We start from the raw sequence: 20051 nt of genomic DNA on the forward strand, positions 1-20051 counted from the left end.
GTGATTAATCACACACACGGCGGCAGACGTGCAGTGCCGAACACGGCCAATCACCTCCATTAGAGCGGGGGAGCTCCGGTGGACACAGAGAGCACTTTGTGTCGGGATACACGGGTCATTGTCTGCTGCGACGCCCGGACCGGTGGGGAGACATGAAGCCGGGCTTTGTGCGCTTGTTTTCACAACCTCGGTTAGGTTTCCGAAAACCCGCATGAGAGGAGGCGCATTTCCTATGTTATATATCCTGGTTTGGTTAGCAGGATTAGATGGGATTACAATAACATATTACTTTTTCCTCTCTATTTAGTCTTCCTTTGATCAATTAAAGTGATCCCACCAATTTGCTAAATTTTTTTTTTTTAAGAAATTGATTATTTAAATTATACCTAAATTCAAGACCTGTGTGGTCTCTATTGCCCTCTAGTGATTAAAGAAGAAACTGTCGTGCTAAACTAATCATCCAAACATTATGAAGATAACTCAAATCATCAAACTGAAATTTATCAGGTTTATTTTGTAATGAAACCACCTCAATCAGACATCTGTGTGTTTTTTGGGGGTATCAGCTACCTGAAATGTGCATACATAAATATATTTATAGTTTTTAAATCGTAAAAGTTAGAAATGGAGAAAATCGCCATTAGATTTTTGTTCACTTCTGTTTTGCAACACGCTCAGAATCACAAAAGTGAAGAATCTCTTACACATCCTGTATTGATGAGAAATTATATTATATTCCCTGGTAATTACTCCAATATTGCAACAATCTACAGATTTTGACAGTTTATTTTACGAGAGGTTTTTCAGCTAAATTGAAATGCTGAATTCAGCTTATTTGAATGTCAACAAAACATAATGTTGAGTTCAAGGCATAATATTTATGACTATATGGCATTGTTCATGTTATAAAAGCATGCCTCAATTTAGAAATATTTTGTTTCAAAATAACTCTGTATAGACTTCCCAGATACAACACCAGAGGAAGCAGGTTCTCCCTGGCTGTAAGGAGCACATGGTGTCTGTTTCCTTTGCTTTGCTTTGCTGTGCATTGAAGGTCAGCTGTCTGAAAGAAGGCTACACATATTTTTGCTTGCACACAAGGAAAAGAAAATCTGCTGTAATATTTATGATTGCAAAAATCATGGTCTAACACTGACATCTAGAGGTGTAATTTAAAGGAGTGTCATGTATCCCTGCTATTACATGAAAGCTGTTTTCCAAGTACAACTGAAGCTACCCAGCTAAATCCAGCATTTGATAATTAGCTTAGCTGTTTTTTTTCCCTGTATAATGACTTCCTTACTGCATGGAGATGTTTCCAATTATATATAAAACTGTGTTTTTGTTGTAATGCAGATTCTAATTTAGATTGTTTATTTAAATATATCACCTACGTATATAACTTAAGGCATACAGTGTGCAAATGAGCTACAGTGTATAAGCATGAGTGATAATAGTGACCTCTAGATGGGGGCAAAGTTATTTCAGTACCACCTTTGGTATGTGTAGAATATGCATCAATAGGCATAAATGAATACTGTATATGTGTCCTTAACTGAGTAGAAGATATAGAGTTTGCAATGGAAACTGAAAGTTTGTCAAGATTTCAAACTAAGTATGATTTAGATGTCATTCTTTCTTTCTTTACACTTAACAGGACCGTTATTTTCTAATGTAACTGTAAATATGAATAATAATGGCATACACTTTTGTTGCTTGCATTACTTTTGTCTCATAATAATATGCTATCAGATTAACACCAAAACAATCTGATGGTGCATGTTAGTCCTCCCATTGTGTTCATGTCAAAAGTTAAATAGAAATTTCCCCAATTGTGATCCATGTACAGACTTCAGCAAGAACTACTGAACCAACTGTTTCGGGGGCAGAGCCAATCAAGAGAGCTGTCAAAGACGTTTTTCATGAACCCAGCAGGAAGATGGACAGCAGTGTCCCTGATGGAGACTCTTCAGCCTGGCAGACATACAGGCGGGTCCAGTCGGGTGAGCCACTTGGCACTGGTCGTGCAGCTGGCTTTCTGGTGGAACAGGAGCTGGCACCAGGAGCAGGCTGGCCTCTCCTCTGGCAGAGATGCAAGGCAGAAACAAACACACAGACTCTGCCACACTCCTGCAGAGGAGCAAACAGAGGCTGGCAGGGAGGGCTGCTCTTCAAAAGCTGCTGTTGTCTGGAGATGCCTTTCATCTGAATGAGAGCCTTAATAGGCGTTGTGTGATGGCTCTCGTCGCACACTGGGCACCCAGTGAACCTCTTCTGTTAGGTTTTAATTAAAAAACAATGTTTGAAGGCCACAATACACTTGGAGGGACAACACAGTGACTTCTTGGTGGCCCTGGTGCTGTTTGTTTTGGACTTGTAGTCTGGCTCCCACTGAGTTTACCACATACACTGGGAGGTGAAAACATTTTTTTTAAAACTGTGTTCCCTTATCCAGTGGAAGGGGGGTATTTTGGTTCAGCACAGTGCAGTTGCATTACTAAATATTGTCAGCTACTGTACCCCAGGCGATAATTGTTAAATGTCACGGTTAAACTAAATATCCACACATTTGTGGGTATAATTATAAACAATTATAAAGCTGAATTTCTATGCATATGTTTTGAAAGGAAAGCATATGCTTTCCCAAATTCCATTGTTATTCCATTGTTATTGCTGAAGACACTTTTTTTGACTAAACTAAAAATCAGTTGATCCCATTAAATATACAAAAAGTGTTTTGTAGTAAAGTTTAGTTGAGTTAAATTCAGATTCACTTTCCACAAAAATAAATATTTCACTGAAATATTCATAGCTTAGTTTATTGCTGAGCACGTGAACAAAGATTCACATATTTTTCATGCATCTTTAATTAAAAAAATAAAACTCTTGTTTTTGTTGCCCACAAACATTTTCAACTTGATGGTTTTGTACCAGGTGGCAAGAGAATAGGACACTACTGATGTAAACTATGATGGAAGTTTGCCAATAACTACGGATCGGTACGAGACTGATGGTGTGATTGTGCATATTTATTTATCATGTTACACTTTGGATATCTTTTTTTTTATACTTTTAGTGCATCGGTTCTTGCAGTTCTTTTCCAAACACATCGATTTCTACTGGCTGTTTGTCTTCTTTTCTCTTTCAACTAAAGCTGCTGTGACAAGTGAACTTCCGCCAGTGACATCAATGAAGGTCTGCTCCCTTTCAATAACTTTATGCAAAAATACCAGTCTCTTTCTACTTAGGAGATTTAAAACAATATTAGAAGAGTCTTATTTATAGGTGAGGCAGGAAGTTCAGTAAAAAATATAAAAACTTTGTAAATTTAGAAGTAGTTTTAATTGCTTATTGTGTGGAGTTACATGTCTGCTTTTTTATACTGTAATAGGTACAATAATCTGACGTTGAATAGAAAATATTTGTGGTGTCTTTTCTGGGTTATTATAATGTGTAAATCTAACCACTGACAATGACAAAGCAGCTGTATCTACACTACAGATATACACACATTCACTGCTGCTGACTCAAGTGCAGTAGAAATGTTTCGGGTGGAAATAATTATATACCAGCTTTACTATGCACCTAAGGCGCCACCTGGTGGATCATAGAGACTTCAACATCCAAAAATCTCACAAAACTGGTTTCTTTAAAGCTGTGAGGGCTCAGAAGACGACTTGACACTGTTCAACTTGCAAAACAAGCAGTTTGGAACAGAATAACAATTGAAATGTTAATGTGTCAAAACAAATCTTCCATTTTCCTTGCGCTGTTCTTTTCTGCTCTGCCTTGGCATCGTTCTGGGAAAACATCAGTAAAAGATCAAATCTTGGATTCAAAGAAACGACGACTTCTCAGGACAAAGATAGGGGACATCTTACAGGAAAGATCATTTTTAATGGTCCCAAATTTTCCGAACAACTAAGTGTACACTCTTGAAAGGAAAAAAAATGAGAAGATATGACAAAAAAAAATCACATCTAGAATTCCACTCAATCTTTAATCAAGATGGGATTACAAATTCTCCAAAAAATCTGCAGTTTCAAAGGGCAAAAAAGGGTAAAACTAGCTCACCTACTGAGGTCTTTAAAAACCTGTTCAAGTGTGTCTGAAAACGTCCTGAACATTTAAAGGCAGGTCTTTTTTTGTTGTCATTTACAAAAAACAGGTGGAAGAGACAAATAGAGAACAAAAGGAAAATCATGAAAAAAAACTGCTGGCTTTTTTTTTCTCTTCAGAGAAAGAACATCCACTGAGGAGCAACAACATTGATGACATCAAATGACAACAAGGGCAGCCGTTTGCCTCGTGCTGCCTCCCATCTGGTCCTAGAAACTAACTTAAAAGGGAACAAAAAGCAACCGACGAAGAGAAGGAAACAAGAGCAGAAGAAAAGGAAGCAGAAAGGAACAGTGAGGAAGTGAACTCTAGGGAGGGAATGGGGTGCAATAGGTGGGTGTGGGTCTGAATTGGCTGACCCATCTGGGTCGCTGTGATGTCCTTCCCTGAGTGGGGGGGCAGGGGAAGGGGGCAGTGGGTTATGGTCCGAGCACATATGCTCTGTGTGTACATTTGTATTAGTATGTGGTCTTTTTCCTCCAGTTGAGAAATCACCAAACAACAACTAGGCTCTCTCGTGGGAGCTCTATCATCCACCAAAACGTTTCACGTCCCCTCCACTTCTCAGACGGTTTTTGTCCACTCCTGCTCTCCTGATTGGCACTTCTATGAACTGGGAGAATCTGAGGAGGCTTTATATCCATCAGCAGTCTGCTCCTCGTTGGGCCGCCCTCTCACTACGAGGGGCGGCTTTCATTCATTCAATTTGTCTGCAAGTTTGATCATTCCTGTGAAGAGTCAATATTCTGAGACTGTCTGAGTGGAGCAAAAGCTGCAACAGGGATTCTTTACGAGCTCAGTTTGGATTTTTTTGTGGGCGGTAGAGCATCCTCTTGACTTTCTCCGTCCTCCTCTTCTTCCTCCTCTTCATCATCATCCGGATAGTCTACCAGTCCCACTAAACCTCCCTGCGGCAGACAAGCAAAATGCCATAAATCAAAGGACCGTACATGAGGAGGTAATAATGGAGTTCAGCAGTCGCTGCTGGCTTTAAACAGTTTCCTCAAAAAGCTGCCGCTAACAGAACTTCTATTTTAGTAACATGTTTGTCTAAAAGGCATGTGATTTATGCGTTATTGTTTTTCATGTATTATCTGGTAAAAAAAAAAAAACTGTAAAGTTGTCCAATGACATTGCTCGTGATTGCAATTAAAAGCAGGTTCTGTGTGAAATCTAACAGTCTAGGTGTGAAGCTTCATAGTTTTGACAAGTTTTATTCACTCTCTTATCTAGAGGGTGTTCAAAAGCTGTGCTAATTAATTTTTGAAGTGGTTAATTTCTCAAGTTTTTTTTATTGTTGTTTTTTTTAAGTTTTAACAAATACCTTTGTGGTTACAGCTGTCATGGGGGGTGAGCTTCGTGCCCCAGAGCCGGGAGACCCTGGTGATCCTGGAGAACCTGGGTTCAGTGATGCCGATGAAGGAGGACTGGCCAGGCTGGTCTTAGTGGATCCAGAGAAGGAAAGCTTGAAGCTGGGATTCTGCCTGCCTGACAAACTCGACTTGCCCAATACTTCTTTATCCTCCGTGTCTTTCACTGTGGGCAACATGACAACGTGAGAAAAGTTATTCTCACCAAACTACTTACATTTTTAGGGTGAGGAAGAGACTAAGAGACTGTTTTCCGTAAAAGAGGAAAACAGAGAAATTATGGACTAGCAATTTTGCTTCAATAGTCCAGGTTTCAAAATTGCTAAAATTAGTTTAAATAAAGAAAAAAAAAAAACACTATTAAAAATACATTTTTGTAATACAGTGAAATTGCACCTCAGAGAATCTCACACGTCTACTAACAACTAGAGATGTTTTAAGGAGAACTTTCTTCAAACTAAGCATATTTTGGTCCACTTTAAAAAATGGATTAATATATTTTGAGCTCATGGCTTCTATTTGTGCTCAAAGATTTTTTTTATTTTATTTTGATTAATGGCAAACAAATATATACACCAAACTGAAAAGAATGCATGTACAACTGTTTGTAAATAATTAAAAGGCATTTTCAAAAATTAACAAAAGGTCTTTACTCATTGAAATCAAATTCTGATTTAGTTTATTAAGGCTGTTTTTATTTAGTTTTCTTTTGTTTAATAAAACTAAGTGACCCACTATATACATGCATACTAGGCCTGCAACAAATTAGTCAACATAATAAACAACACTAGCTATAAACAATTGTTGACACATCATTTAGAACCACTTTAGTGTTGTTTTCTAAAGAACTACACACTAAGAAGTTGTGGGGACTGCATCATCTCCATTGCCTGCCAGGACCACCATCTTCTAATAGTCTGTTAAGTGCTGCTACGCACACCTACCAATGTGGGTTGGAATAATGATGCGGTATTTTTTGACAAGGGTGGCACATAACTGATGTGATTTTTCTTTTGTTTCTCTTGGTTACCAAGATTCAGATTCAGCACTTGTGTAAAGGGATATTTCTCTGTTTTTACTGTATAGAATAATCAGGCTTAACCCTGTCTAACATGCTGCACGCACAATCAAAGCAAAGTTTTGCTTTATTTCCCAAAAAATATGTAGTTTGAGTTGTAGTTTAAAGACTTGGCAAACAATAATCTGTTTTAGGTTTGACTTAGCAATTCAGATTTTAAATTGAACTGACCAAAACTAAATGTACTCCTGTTTTAGAAACCTTTATTATTCGCCATGACCTTTAATATAACATTAAAATTGCTAACCTGCAGTACACATTTATTATAGCTGGTCCTCTAATTTCTACAACGTACAATTATCTTCAAGCGTACTGCAGAGCCATTTTCTGATACTTACATTTCTTTCTCTCCATGAATTTGCTAATAGGTTCCATAAGGTCTTCTTCGCTCTTCATCTTGTCGGAGGGTGGAACAACGGCCTCACCATCCTCAAGGTCATCTTCATCTGTGTTGAACCACATCTCCTCCTCATCCTCTAACGTCCGTGCATCGCGACGGAAACGGTGGTTCCGCAGGATGGAGCGCATGCTGTCGAGATTCAGATGGGGAAAAAAATTAGCTCAGGAATAAAAAGTTTTTAGCAAGTCTTTTATTTATGACCAGGCACCTTTTAGTTGCCATGTCAACCACAACAAAAAACATATAAACCATATAAAAAGGAAATAAGAAATCATCTATGTTCTGCTTGAACAGGCTCTTACAGCTTGAAATTATGAATGAGCAACAATTTGCAGCATTGCTTTTCATTTACGATCTTCAAGTTTGTGTTTTCACTGAAACATTTAACAATCTTAGTCATCAATGGAATGTATTGAGCTAAAAAAGTCAGCAGCAAACTGTGAGGAAGAAAATAAGCAATCTAAAGCAAAGGATCTACTTATAATTTTACATATTCATGCTGGACTTTTTAACCTCTAAATGAAGAAAGAGAAATCACAAAAACATTATTAACTTTCAAGACAAAAACCGGCTTTCCTAACAATTCAGGTTGGCGTAGCAGTAATAGCACTGCCGCGCCTTGATTTTCTCACCTATCCAGTTTGGGGTTGTCTTGTCTCTCTCGCTGCTGTTCGTATCGCAGCTTTAGGCCTTTGAATGTCTGGACATAGTCTACATCCTCCAGAGACTTCCAGTAGTTCTCCACAATGTGAGCTGTCAGAGACTTTATGTCCTCCTAAAATGGGAGGCAAAATAAACCTGTTATTAAATCACAGATGGAAAGAAAAGTATAGAAGGAGAAAAGAAATTAGATTTAAGCACAGAGAGCAGACAGTCTGCAAACTATGACTGGTGATATACTTATAAGCACAACATACATCATATTTGTTGAACTAACTTTAACATCACACGAATAATTAGATAATATTGGAACTTCTATTGCCATAAAAAACAATTGTTTTTGGTTTCTGAGGTGGGTAATCCATGAGAAATTGTTACTTGTTTTGGCAATTTAAACCCAAGAGATAGAACTTTAGATTTTAACGTTGTTCATATGAACATTCAAAAAACAAAACAAACAGACCAACAAAGAAACAGAGGATAATTTCTAAATATGGTAATAGTGAATCAAAGTTGACAGGAAAAGTAAACAAACTTTGAAATGAAATTATCTTCACTTGAACGACAACCTTTTCATAAAATTCCCAAAAATTCAATTCATATTTTTTAATGATTAGATTTTCCAATTTAAGCAGAAACAATTTCGTGGAAAATAAATTGCATGGACACAATACTCACCACACGAACATATTCAAACATCTCAATCATAGCTGAGTTTAATAGGTTGTAGCGCGATCCATTGTTGCGGAAGGCTTTAACGACAGGCTCAAACAGGAAGTTTCTCATGATGTACCGATTGTAGAACTCGTCCTTCAATCCTACAATCCTCCTCATAAAGCGCAGGGCACCTGAAAATGATGATAGATACTTTCATGCTGAGCTTCAAACTTGCACAGCTGAGATACAAATAGCATTAAAACTCACTTTCGTGGAGTTGTGAATTAACGGGAAAACACAAACATTTGACACGCAGCCATAAATACGTCTCTTAAATTTCAATAACAGCAATTCACAGCAGGAGCAGCAAGAAATCCTTTCAGGAAACATTCAAATGTCCAGCAACACAAAACTAACAGGGAAACGACACACAGCAGAGGCACAAAAATCTGTTTTCTTGGCACATTTCAACTCAAACTCACACAGCATGTCTTAAAGGAAAGAACAGACACACGTCACTCCACAGGTTTTATGGCTGAACTCAATGTGCCATCAACGATAAAACACATTAGCAATATCTTAGTTAGAGACACTTGCTAAATACAATTCACCCTTTACCCACAATTCAGTTCGGTCATGCATTTTGTTACAGCAGAATGTGATTTGATGTGATAGGTTAAACTATCACTAAAGCATGGAATTATGACTTACAATGAATTGAAGAAAAATTATTTTTGGAACTACGTTTACCAACGAAGTCTTACGTCATAATTTCTATACATATGCTTAACACCTGCATCTAAACTAATGAATTAATCTGCTTCAGTGCAATATTTAACAACAGCAAGACAGAATACATTTCCATCACTCTTTCATTTGCTCAGTATTGAGCAGCTGTTTTTTTTTAGATTATGAACAAGTTCCTCAATCAAAAAGGGATTTATTTACTGGAACATTCCCATTAGAATAAATGGTATTACAAGTGAAAATACCTCCTTGTCATAATAATAATCATGACAATAAATGACTTTGCTGTGGTGAGAATTTAAAACAGAAAGAGACTGAAATTATTCAAAAATAACAGTGGTACACTGAAATACAGCAAAACAGAAATCCCATTGGTCACGGTGTCAGCACTCCCCACATCTTACGTATTAAAGTCTGTCTACAGAAATTTTGTTCATGATCAGGGTGAAGGAAAGCTTAAACACTTTCCCAATATTTATCATCCCATTCTGTAGTTTATTAAGAAAAATGCTACAGTTCCACGACAGCACAAGTAACAAATTTCCTTTTAAGTGCATCTTTCATCTAAACAGGTCAAATTCTAAAGGTACTAACGCGTGTGCATCACTACAACGGTAGGAATATTCACATCTTATTGTACATAGGTTACCAGGCAATGACTAAAATATTCATGTGAGACTTACATAGTGCCAAAAAGGCGTGTTGAGAGGCAGTGAGAACCAGAACCCTCCTTAGGATATCTTTGTTGATGATGTAATTCTTGATGTGATACGTGTGATGCTCAACACAAAAAGTTAGCAGCTCCAAAATCAAGGCAAGCAACTGGGCTGTTTGAAAATCATCTACAGACAACAGAAAATGCAGACAACTAATTAAAAATTTAACATTTGAAATAAAAATGCAAGATAGCCACATTTGAAAAATATTCAGTACCTTTGCTTGGTTTTTCTTCTGTTGTGTTGGCTAATAGTGGAGCAGAGAGGACATGCATACAATGCTTGTAAAAAAAGCTCAGGAACTCTGTCTTTTCTGTTTTCTGGGGATAAAAAAAGAAAAGCTTTTGTATTATTTCGCTAATTTCAAATGTCTCGTCTGTCTACTTCAGATCACAACAGATTGAAAGATGACCGATTGCAACAGCTGTATATAAATAGGTTTGATAAATTCAATTCTGGTTGTGAGAAACAATTTCTGCTTGCAAATCTATTTAAGGATTTATTGTGACTTTTATGTTAATGTCAAAACTACAGACTAAGCAAAACATTTAGCTTAATAACCCACAGTATGTTGGTCAGCAGGAATAGTACTGCCATGTCAGTCTTAGAAATGACTGTAAAATGTAAAAAAAAAAATAGTTGCAAAAACTATGTTTTAGCATTTGCAATACAGAATACTGGAAAGATTTATTAGGTTTTTCTTTTGCTTTTAAAGATATACTCTAATTGGAGTGCAATTTCGCATTTAAGGTACAGCTTGGAGTATTATTTATGGAAAGCAATTATACAAGAATCCAGTATGTGTCTGGTATGTAAAAATGTATCCAAAATGGCAGGCATAGTGGCCCTAGTGATTAGGTTGGGAAAGCTGAACTCATTCAATTAGCAAAGGTAACTTCAATTTATGGAAGATTTAACAGTATGTTCTTACATTCTTTAAATGGTCACAGAGTCTGCTATGAATTAACCGATGCTATATTTTCCTTCAAATTAATAAAAGTTTGATTCTGGACATAACCTATACAACATAATTTACTTAATTTCTCATCTTCGCATCCATAAAAGCTTCTCACCACGACAAAAATTGTGCTTCAACTAAAACATTGTTTTATGAAACAGATCTTGCCTCAGCTTTGAGTAAAATTACAGTTGTCTAAAAGCTGATGTCGGGATCGGCAATGTGGACAAAATATTTCCATTAGAATATTTTTTGGTATTTATCGTAATAATAACAGAGATTTTTTTTTAATCCATCATAGTCCTTTATTAACAGTTTCAACATGTTTAATAGTGATAGAGGACATATTAGCCAACCCTTAAAGTGAAAGCTGTGAAAACTCACATTTGCAGTTGCCAGCATGTTCTCTGGGTCCAATAAAGTCCGCAGCAAACCCATTAACTGGACAGCGCCACCAAGTTCTGGGTCAGTATCACAGATCATGTGTTCTATGATCAGGTTGATGAGAAGAATATCCTGGAGAACCCAAAAAAAAAGGGTTGAGTTTAAAACCACTTGTGGGAAAGTGCTATAACTTTCATTTAATTTCAGAGTACTCCATATAGACTCACATCATCATTTTGCTGAGACTCCTGCATGACAAACTCTCGTACCATGGAGGGGTTATACTCCACTAGATAAGAGAAAATATCTGTGGCTGCCCCACGAACCTGAACATCATCCATTCCCTGTTGGGCAAAGAAGGATCTGTTAGTTATCAGCTTCATTATTTCAACAAATAAAATACTATTCTAAAGATTCAAATAGAAAACAAGAAAAAAAAAATAGAACACATGGAATAAGAATTTGAAACTACTTTAAGTATTTTTCTGATCTAATCTTAGCAGGTGATCAAGCTTATGCAATTAATCATGCTTATATATTTCAAATTCAGTTCCAAAAATAAAAATGTAAATAATTTTTTTTTTTATCTACAATAAACTTTTTTTATTTTGCCTGTTTCACAACTTATTTCGATATTGACCAAAATAAAAACATGAACTTCCAAGAGCGTTTTTATGCTTTAGGCATACTAGATCTTTGATTTTACTTGTATGTATGCATTACTTGATGTGCTAACGTTTACTAATTTTTAGAAAAATTTCATTCAAATAGGTCAGATATGCCATTGATGGAGCTTTGAGTCTAAGATTCACATTCCTCCCTTTCTGTCTTAATGTTTAAAAAGAAAAATACGATGTAAGCCCTAAAAGAAGTGGTGCCACAGAAGAGCCAAAACATTGCAGCTAGGGATTAGTCATAAGGATCAACAAAACCAAAATGTAGTGACGGTTATGTTTAGAAAGATGGACCCAGGATAGCATTTACTCCACCAAACAGAACAACTAAAACACACCGCTGTCCGTTGTTTAAAACAGTATTTAGAAACTTCACTGGTGAAATGAGGTTATAGAAAAATATGAGACAAACTCTTCATTCTGAGGATATCAACTATCTTGCTGTACTGCAGTCCTCCACAATAACACAATACCAGCAGAATTCACATTAAAAATAAAAAGCTTTAGTTACTTCTAAAGCTTTTTAGCCATGAGGAAACAAACATGTTGCAGCTACCTTCAGCTATCACTGACACTACTTTAAAAATTAGATTAATTAAAGAAACAAACATTAAGACATAAATCAGGAATGCCAGATTTCCATTTGTACCTCTAATCCTTAAGGAAACTGTTTACACCAATTAGAGAAAAGCTACTAAAGATGAAAAAATACAACTGTATACAGACAAAATATACTTTTGCTCTAGCAACCATTTTTACAGAGTGAAACAGTATGCTCTCACTCAACAATACAGTAATGTACTGTATAAGTGACGGTTCGAATGTCGCTGTTTATGTTTTGTGTATTCCCTCTTAGCTACAGCAGCAACATTCCAGAGCAACATGACAGTGAGGTTTAAGGTTGGAAATATCTCAGGTGGAACATAGAAAATGCTAGATTTTGAAGAATTAGAGCACGTGAATGTCCCAAAGCAGAAAGATCATGACATCCAGTCCATTTCTGCTTCATGCTTTAACAAAATAAAAAATATTCAACTTTCATCTTTTTCTCTTTGAGCTTTGTAGACTTTATGTTGCAAGGCAACTGCATACACCGATTTAAATCTGTTCTACAGGTTTTATTGGTCTAAATACTTTATTTCATATTCTTTGCATGCTTTGTTTTTACATTAGGAAAATGTGATAAATTAATGACTGCGATGTTACTATAAAATCTAAACATCAATAAATGTCATTCTACTCACCAGTATAACCTCTAGTGCAGGTAAAATGCCCATGTTTGACAAAGTCTTGAAAAAAGCGTCTCTGTTTTGAGGTTGTAATGTTTGTGAAAATGCACAGAACTCCTTTAAAAAGTTTACCTGAAAGAAATACAAAAACATAATTATTTTAACCATGAAAAAAAAGCACATCTGTCTGATTTGAATTACAAGGCGATAATCACTAATTCATTTTTGGCATACCAGTTCTTGTCTTTTGTCATCATCTGTAGCCTCATCTGTTAGCTGTGCAAAGAGGTCTGTCAGGAACTTCTCATCATCCTGACATTAACAGGGCAGAGTTTATGAAGTGGTGAGTAGCAAGTAGATAATATGATCATAACATCACTTTCTCCTAAGACAGTCCAACATGCAACACAGCAGCTGATTAATCGCAATCGTGAGATGTCGCTAAAAAAAACAAAATATCTTACAAATTAAAGTATATCTAAAGGTTGGTTATTATTTTTTTAACTTTTTGATCGCGTGTAATTTATCAGAAGATAATGTGAGGTTTAAAATGTTTACACGACAGTGTGGGCCAAAAACAAAGTGATATTAACCAAAGTATTCAACCTGTTTAAACAGTAAAACTTTTATTTAGCTTTACGCTAAAAGATCATATGCACAGTGTCTCTGAGTCAATAGTGAATGTTTATATGCGTTTTAGCTTGCCTCTAGCACAGCCACGCTGATTTACACAACACCTCTCTATCTCTATGGAGACAGCAATACATAAACACTGGTGAGTTGACATGGTGCAAAAACACAAAGGTCATTTGATCATAAAAACTCAGACGACTTCACACTGAGCAAAGCATAACAAGTCTGGGATTATTCTACGTGTATTTCAATGTTTGTTTCTCACCTGTAGCATGCCCACTATCTCCACCTTATTGAAGAAGATGAAGGAGTGCAGGGTGGACAGCATGTTTTCCTCAAATACAGAGGGCGTGGGCAGCACCATGTCCTGAATGTACTGCACGCGATATGTCTGGTGTATTTTCTGACGCAGTTCAGGATCGGAAATGGGGATCACCTCTTTAAAACGCGCCGTCTTAGTCAGAAACTCTCGATGCCGCCGTGGCTGCGGCAGTGCTGGGTCGAATTCCAGACAGCCGATGACGTCCATGATGCACTCGTCAGAAAACATCACCTCGAAGAGTGCGGTGCGATTTAGCAGGAAGATGCCTTTAATTATTTCGTACAGTTGGTGCAGTCCTTCTCGGTTCTCCAAGTCCTCACACACACGAAACAGTTCCAGAAGCTTGCGAATGTAGCCTTCATTCTCCACTGCCAAAGCCAGTTTCTCACGCCGCAGCGGCGATGGGAGCGAGGAGGCCACCAGCTCAGCAAGGTCCTCCAGGCGGTTTAGTTCACATGGCGGTAGCTCCAAACCTGGGGAAGACATGTCATCAAAGCGCTCCTCCTCAGACTCGTCCACGACTTCCTGCGTGATGTCCACTGACGGATCCTTCCCCTGCACCTTGATGATGAGACAAACAGAATAGCAACAGATATTAGAGTTACATAAACAGTGTATTACATTTCAACCAATTACAAAGAATATCAAGACATTCAAAATAAATACCCTTTGATAAATTTGGTAGTTTTTAACTAAAAAGTAAGAGAGAAGAAAATAAGAAAATGATTATGCACATTTAATTGTGTACTGCTAACCTTTCATATTTTTGTTATACTGAACATTAAACTATATGCTCTTTGTTTGTAGACCAAAAAGTGGTTTTTTTGTTTTTAGAAAATTAAATTTCTTAGTTTTGATGCATTTTTTTGAACAGGGAAAAAAATGAAGACTAAATGATACTAAGAAATGTTGCGGTGGCGATATGCAATGACAACATCAGCCACAATATCTGCCTATTTTCTGCTTGCCTCTCTTTCTCATGTGAGCTTCCTCTAATCTGTGACCTTTACCACTTTGGGCAATGTCATTTGTGTCTGTTTTGAATAGCTTCTGCATGAGACTGTGAAACTGGCTAAATATTATATTAACACGATAAAAACAAGTTCATAACACTTAGAATATACTAGCCAACACTTTTTGCACTTCCAACTGTCCTTAGAGATATGCATATTACACATGTGATGATAATATATTTTTGATGAATTGAGCAGCATTAGGAAAGAATTTCTTTTCAAAATTGCCCTGCCAAACATCAATGAAAGCAAACCAAAAACTGGCTGATTTTAATTCCCGCTTGACTTATTAGTGCATATCCACTACACACAATGACAGAAGAGACAGAAACGCACAAAAAATAGTTACCTGACATATTTTCTCCCAGATTTCATCACAGCCAGCTTTCTCCTGAAAGCTGAGTGCTAGATCATAGTTCTCAGCCTCTGACCATACTATCAATGTGTCCTTTTTAAAAGAAAAACAACCCAAATTTACAACCTGGACACATCAGAAAAGAACATTTCTTTTTTTAGCCAAGTACTGTGTCGTGTACTGACCTGCTGTTTCTGGTACGCTGTATTTGGGTTGATTTTGGACTCCAATAGTAGTGAGCCTGCCAGATTAAGAAGGTGACACATATGAGGTGAAAATGTGCAACAAAGCTAAAAAGCTACTTTTAAGAAATACTGTTACTGTACAGACACAAAGCACTTTATTAATCCCAGAAAGGGAAATCTCAAAGTTGTAAAATCAGAATTAAAACCACACTGTACAACTAACATAAAAATAATTACCAAAAAGGTAAACATTTGTATAGAGGGCTATATAGAATCTGGGAGTTTTTTTAATTCACCCTTCAGTTGTTCACTTACCATCACTCTCTGCTCGAACCAGGAGAGAAGTGCCTTTTAAACGCTCCACATAGCATGAGGAGACATGCCCGGTCCCACGGTCATCCCACTGTCTGTCCTCGTTGAGGGTATAGACTTTGACTCTCCTACGAGTGTCCGTCATCTTGGCAGGTGATTGTAACCGGTGTTTCCTTCCCCGAACTTCTTTGGATCTCACAGGGGGACTTCTTCACCTACTAACACAACTGCAGATTAACCCCTAACACCTGTCCACTTCTGAAGTGTTAAAAGTCTTTTAAAAGGGGTTGATCTTTACTTTGAAAATCGTCGAAGATAAAGAGGGTTTTCGTAGCCTTCTCAGAAGGATTGTGCATTTACAAGTTTCTTTTTTATATTTTAGTTTTGCCAAGCCGAGTCGAAACTTATCTCAACAGGGATACAGGCAGTGTGCCTGGCAGAAACAGCACAGAAACCATTGTGGCAAGGTAACGACAGTATAATTAACTGAACGAAGGGCAACTGACGCTTTCGTCTGTTTTCTACAAAAAACGATGGAAAGACATAACAAACTGTACGCCTACAGCTGAGATAGAAACATTCAAAATAAATCCAGCTCGACAAAAACGCACTGGTTTTCTCTCAGTACAGTTTGTACGCTTGCAGGTAACGTTAGCTAACTAGTACGCTCGCTGCCTACGCTCTACATATTCACTATAGAGCTACAGTCTAAAGCAAACTCACCGCTGTTCAACACCGATAACATTATTATTTTTTTACTCGAGAACAACAAACACTGCTTAAATCAAAAACAGTGTCTCCGCTTTTCTTTAAATATTACGCCAGCTAACTAGCATTAGCTGGTGTCTCTTCCCCAAGTATTCCGCCATGTTCTGGCTCGGGGCCGCGGAGAGACCTCTCTCTCATTTCTAATACTCAGACATCCCCCAAAATTGTGCAGACTAACAAAGTGGAGCAGAATAATTAATCCAAGATAGCGCTTTACATTATACTGTTATTTGCCATTCATTTCAGACGTCTTGCTCAGATAATTGCTAAGCGCCCCCCTTGAGTTTTCAGCCATCTTGGGTCCCTTCACAGGCAGTACGGGGTTTCCGACACTGCAACAACAGGGCAGCCCGCCACATTTAAAGAGACAGTAGCAGGACAAAAAAAGAAAAGAAAAAAAACAAATTTTCTACCATCGATTTCTTTTCCCACAAAAATGCTTAGTATGACCATTCGAAAAGATTTTTTTGAGTCATATTTTCACTTGCTTTGGAACAGTTATAATTCTTTATAAGTCACAATAGTAGAATTTTATCTTTTAGAAAAAGATGTTAGAAATCTAAAAGCAGCAACAGCAAATGCACTTACTGTGATAGGTCATATATGGGTCGTCCAGTATCAAGCTATAATATCAATTTAATCATAATTATTTCATTCAACTACCATCACAAGACAATTTTGCAAAAGATGAGTTGTGGTACAATAATTGCAGATTAGACAGAAGTCAGAAAACAACTGTTTATTTTATTTAACTCAAAGATGAGACAAGAGTTTAAAAAGTCTGACATTTACATAAATCAAAAGATAAAAAAAACAATTTCTACCATAATGGCAATAAAAAAATGAAATGAGAAATAATAACCTTATGAATGTTTTCACTTCACTCTAATTCAGACATAAATCAGCTGCATGTAAAGCCAGCAGTGAATCCAGTAACAAACCATCTAACCATAATGTAAAACATTTCCAAAGGCAGGTACTGAAGAGAGAAGTTCATCCCTGCCATTACCCCAATTCTCAATGTGTGACAAGTTGGAAATGCATGTAATGGAATGACAAAAATTATCCTAGGCATAGCAAATCGTCAATATAAAGCCCTGAAATGTTTTTATCACCCCACCACATTTTCCAATGCATACACAATTTACAATGAAACCCTTGCCAGCCCGAGGGTGTTGTCCTTGTACACATATCTGAAGCACTCTGCAGTACAGGGGTTTAAAATCCTTTCAGGTGCATGTAGAAGGACAACATGTCAAACATGCTTTTACTTTGCCGCTTGCTGAGCCTGGCGCCGCAGCAGGACATATATCTTCTCTTTAATCCAGTCTTTGTTGTAAGGTTGGTATGTCTGCGTGTCAGCTCTGTACCTGTATTAAAAACAAAATTATTTTTTTACAGAGAGCATAATTAACTGAACGAAGGACAGCCAAAAACGTTCTTCTAGTAATCTATCCTTACACAAGACAACTCAGATCTGCCAGGTCATCGATGAAGTCAAACAGCTGACTGATGTCGTAAGTAATGGATGGACTGTTTGGATTCATCCTCTTCAGATGCTCTTCATACATTTTGCAAACACCTGGAAGACAAGGCACAATAGTTCTGAACAGCAAGATGTGGAAGTAAAATATAATAGCATGCCAATGAAGATTAAAGGAAAGCAGTAACAGTGTCTCGATGTCTGTTGATATTAAGTAAATTAAAATCTTCTTTGAAGATGCTGATAAAAATGTGTTGTGGAAAAACCTCTACAGCCATGATGAACCTGATTTCTGTAGTACTGAAAACATTGAGCACTAGAAACATTTTTTGGTTTATTTAAATTTAATCCGCTATATTTATCCTCTTTGCATACCAAAAATTATTAAATCCGGGCCACAAGAAATATTTGTAGTTATTTAAAAAAATACATTTATTGTCATTTTAAAATGTTGCAATATTTAGAAATATTGAGAGTAATTTTTTGTATTAAAAGAAAAGTGAGTCTGTAAATGTTTTTGTACAATTCTGTACCGTAACAAACTGCCAGTATTGCTGTGCGGAAAACAACGAATCACGTACGATTTCAGTACATACAGCAGTGGCGTTAGCAACACTGCAGGACTCCTTTTTAGGCTCATAAAGCCAAAAGTACATTTCCTGTAGTACGTTCAATTGAGGCTGGTCTACTTTCAAACAGAAGTGAAATATACAAGAGTTCATGTGAAACCGGACTGAGACTTGCTCAAAAACAGAGTCTCGGTCCATGCATTCAGATTCTTCTATCAAACTTGATACAGGTCTTCATCTCTTAGTAGACTGTTAACAGGTAATTTGCATTATACAACAATAGATTTTCATAATTTGGTCTCACAGAACAAAACACTAATCTCAAATATTTTTCAAAAAAGCATTTTCAAACAAAATCAAGCCGATATTGACAATGAGCCCAAAGACCACAGTTAATGAGACGCAAGTCAGAGTGTCTTTTAATCTACATAATGTTTCATCAAATCTTCTCTCGTCTTTCGCCCTACAGACGCTTGGTTAAAACGTGGGTGAAAACTGTGTGTTGCTACAGTTCCCTTCTATCACTTTATAGTATACCAATTCATCATTAAATTTCATAACCACACCTGTATAAATAGTTCAAATTAAAAAGACAGGAAAAAATATACCTTCCATGCATTCGTTTACCGACTCGTAGTCCGCATATGTGCGGCCCTCTGGTCTCTTGGTCGGCTGGACAAGCAAAATTGTGTGCGACTGGAAAACAAAAGTTTAAATTTAATAAAAACATAATTATATAGCAATATGTCACAAATTATATAACCTAAAAATGGATTTCATTATTTACTCTAATGCCAAAGATAAATATGGAGGTCTTCTGCACAGTCATTTCCAAATATTACGAGTGTAGACCATTTTTGGTTAAAGACAAAACGCCATGACTGTGAATAAGTACATATAAAAAAATACAACAGACACCAATCCAACAGAAGCAAAATTATATAACAAGTATCCAACTCAGGGGTTAATTTCAAACTTAAATTAATCTTGTAACAGCAAAATAAAAAAAAAATACATTTGACAGATTAAAATTAGTAGCAACTGTTAGCGTCGCAGCTTGCTAGCTTAGCAAAAACAGCAGTGTCGCTTATTAACAGCGTTTCTTATATTTCAAACCTCAGTGCAAGCAACATTTACCATATCTGCCTTCACTACAGGTCGCCCAAGTTTACGGTGGAAGCAAACAAAGAAGGGAAAATGAATCGCTTAATCTACTTTTCAGATTGCCGAGCAAAGCAAAGATTCTCGAAAAAACACTTAAAGGAACTGATGCAAAGGTGTTTCCGGTTGTAAAACATTACGGCTTCAAAATAAAAATGTGGTTTCAAACTAAAAGTAAAAAAGAAGTCAAATGAACTGGTAAAATACTTAGTTTTGTATCAACTGGAAACTAGTTAAGCTAAATAAGTTCTGATGTAA

The 20051-nt window shown here is 36.8% G+C and overlaps 2 protein-coding genes and 1 long non-coding RNA gene across 3 annotated transcripts; 1 reads left to right on the forward strand and 2 right to left on the reverse strand.

Annotated features, from left to right (window-relative positions):
* The first annotated feature begins 897 nt into the window (after nucleotides 1–897).
* On the forward strand, nucleotides 898–2316 carry LOC114158897 (uncharacterized). The gene is made up of 2 exons (XR_003598494.1): nucleotides 898–1054; nucleotides 1850–2316. It is a non-coding gene; the product is annotated as an uncharacterized LOC114158897 (long non-coding RNA).
* A 716-nt stretch (nucleotides 2317–3032) lies between these two features.
* Nucleotides 3033–16912, reverse strand: smek1 (SMEK homolog 1, suppressor of mek1 (Dictyostelium)). The gene is made up of 15 exons (XM_028039949.1): nucleotides 15816–16912; nucleotides 15501–15556; nucleotides 15310–15408; nucleotides 13891–14508; nucleotides 13227–13304; nucleotides 13008–13124; nucleotides 11317–11433; nucleotides 11090–11221; nucleotides 9965–10067; nucleotides 9715–9873; nucleotides 8306–8475; nucleotides 7600–7742; nucleotides 6906–7096; nucleotides 5444–5655; nucleotides 3033–5027 (listed from the first exon to the last, which is right to left on the reverse strand). The coding sequence occupies exons 1-15, from the start codon at nucleotides 15955–15957 to the stop codon at nucleotides 4908–4910; spliced, it is 2457 nt and encodes an 818-aa protein (XP_027895750.1). The 5' UTR covers nucleotides 15958–16912; the 3' UTR covers nucleotides 3033–4907.
* Nucleotides 16913–17403: 491 nt separating this feature from the next.
* Nucleotides 17404–19941, reverse strand: erh (ERH mRNA splicing and mitosis factor). The gene is made up of 4 exons (XM_028039950.1): nucleotides 19770–19941; nucleotides 19241–19328; nucleotides 18042–18162; nucleotides 17404–17950 (listed from the first exon to the last, which is right to left on the reverse strand). The coding sequence occupies exons 1-4, from the start codon at nucleotides 19770–19772 to the stop codon at nucleotides 17848–17850; spliced, it is 315 nt and encodes a 104-aa protein (XP_027895751.1). The 5' UTR covers nucleotides 19773–19941; the 3' UTR covers nucleotides 17404–17847.
* Nucleotides 19942–20051: the final 110 nt, after the last annotated feature.

Source organism: Xiphophorus couchianus, chromosome 15 (genome assembly GCF_001444195.1).
Source record: "Xiphophorus couchianus chromosome 15, X_couchianus-1.0, whole genome shotgun sequence".
Lineage (NCBI taxonomy): Eukaryota > Metazoa > Chordata > Actinopteri > Cyprinodontiformes > Poeciliidae > Xiphophorus > Xiphophorus couchianus.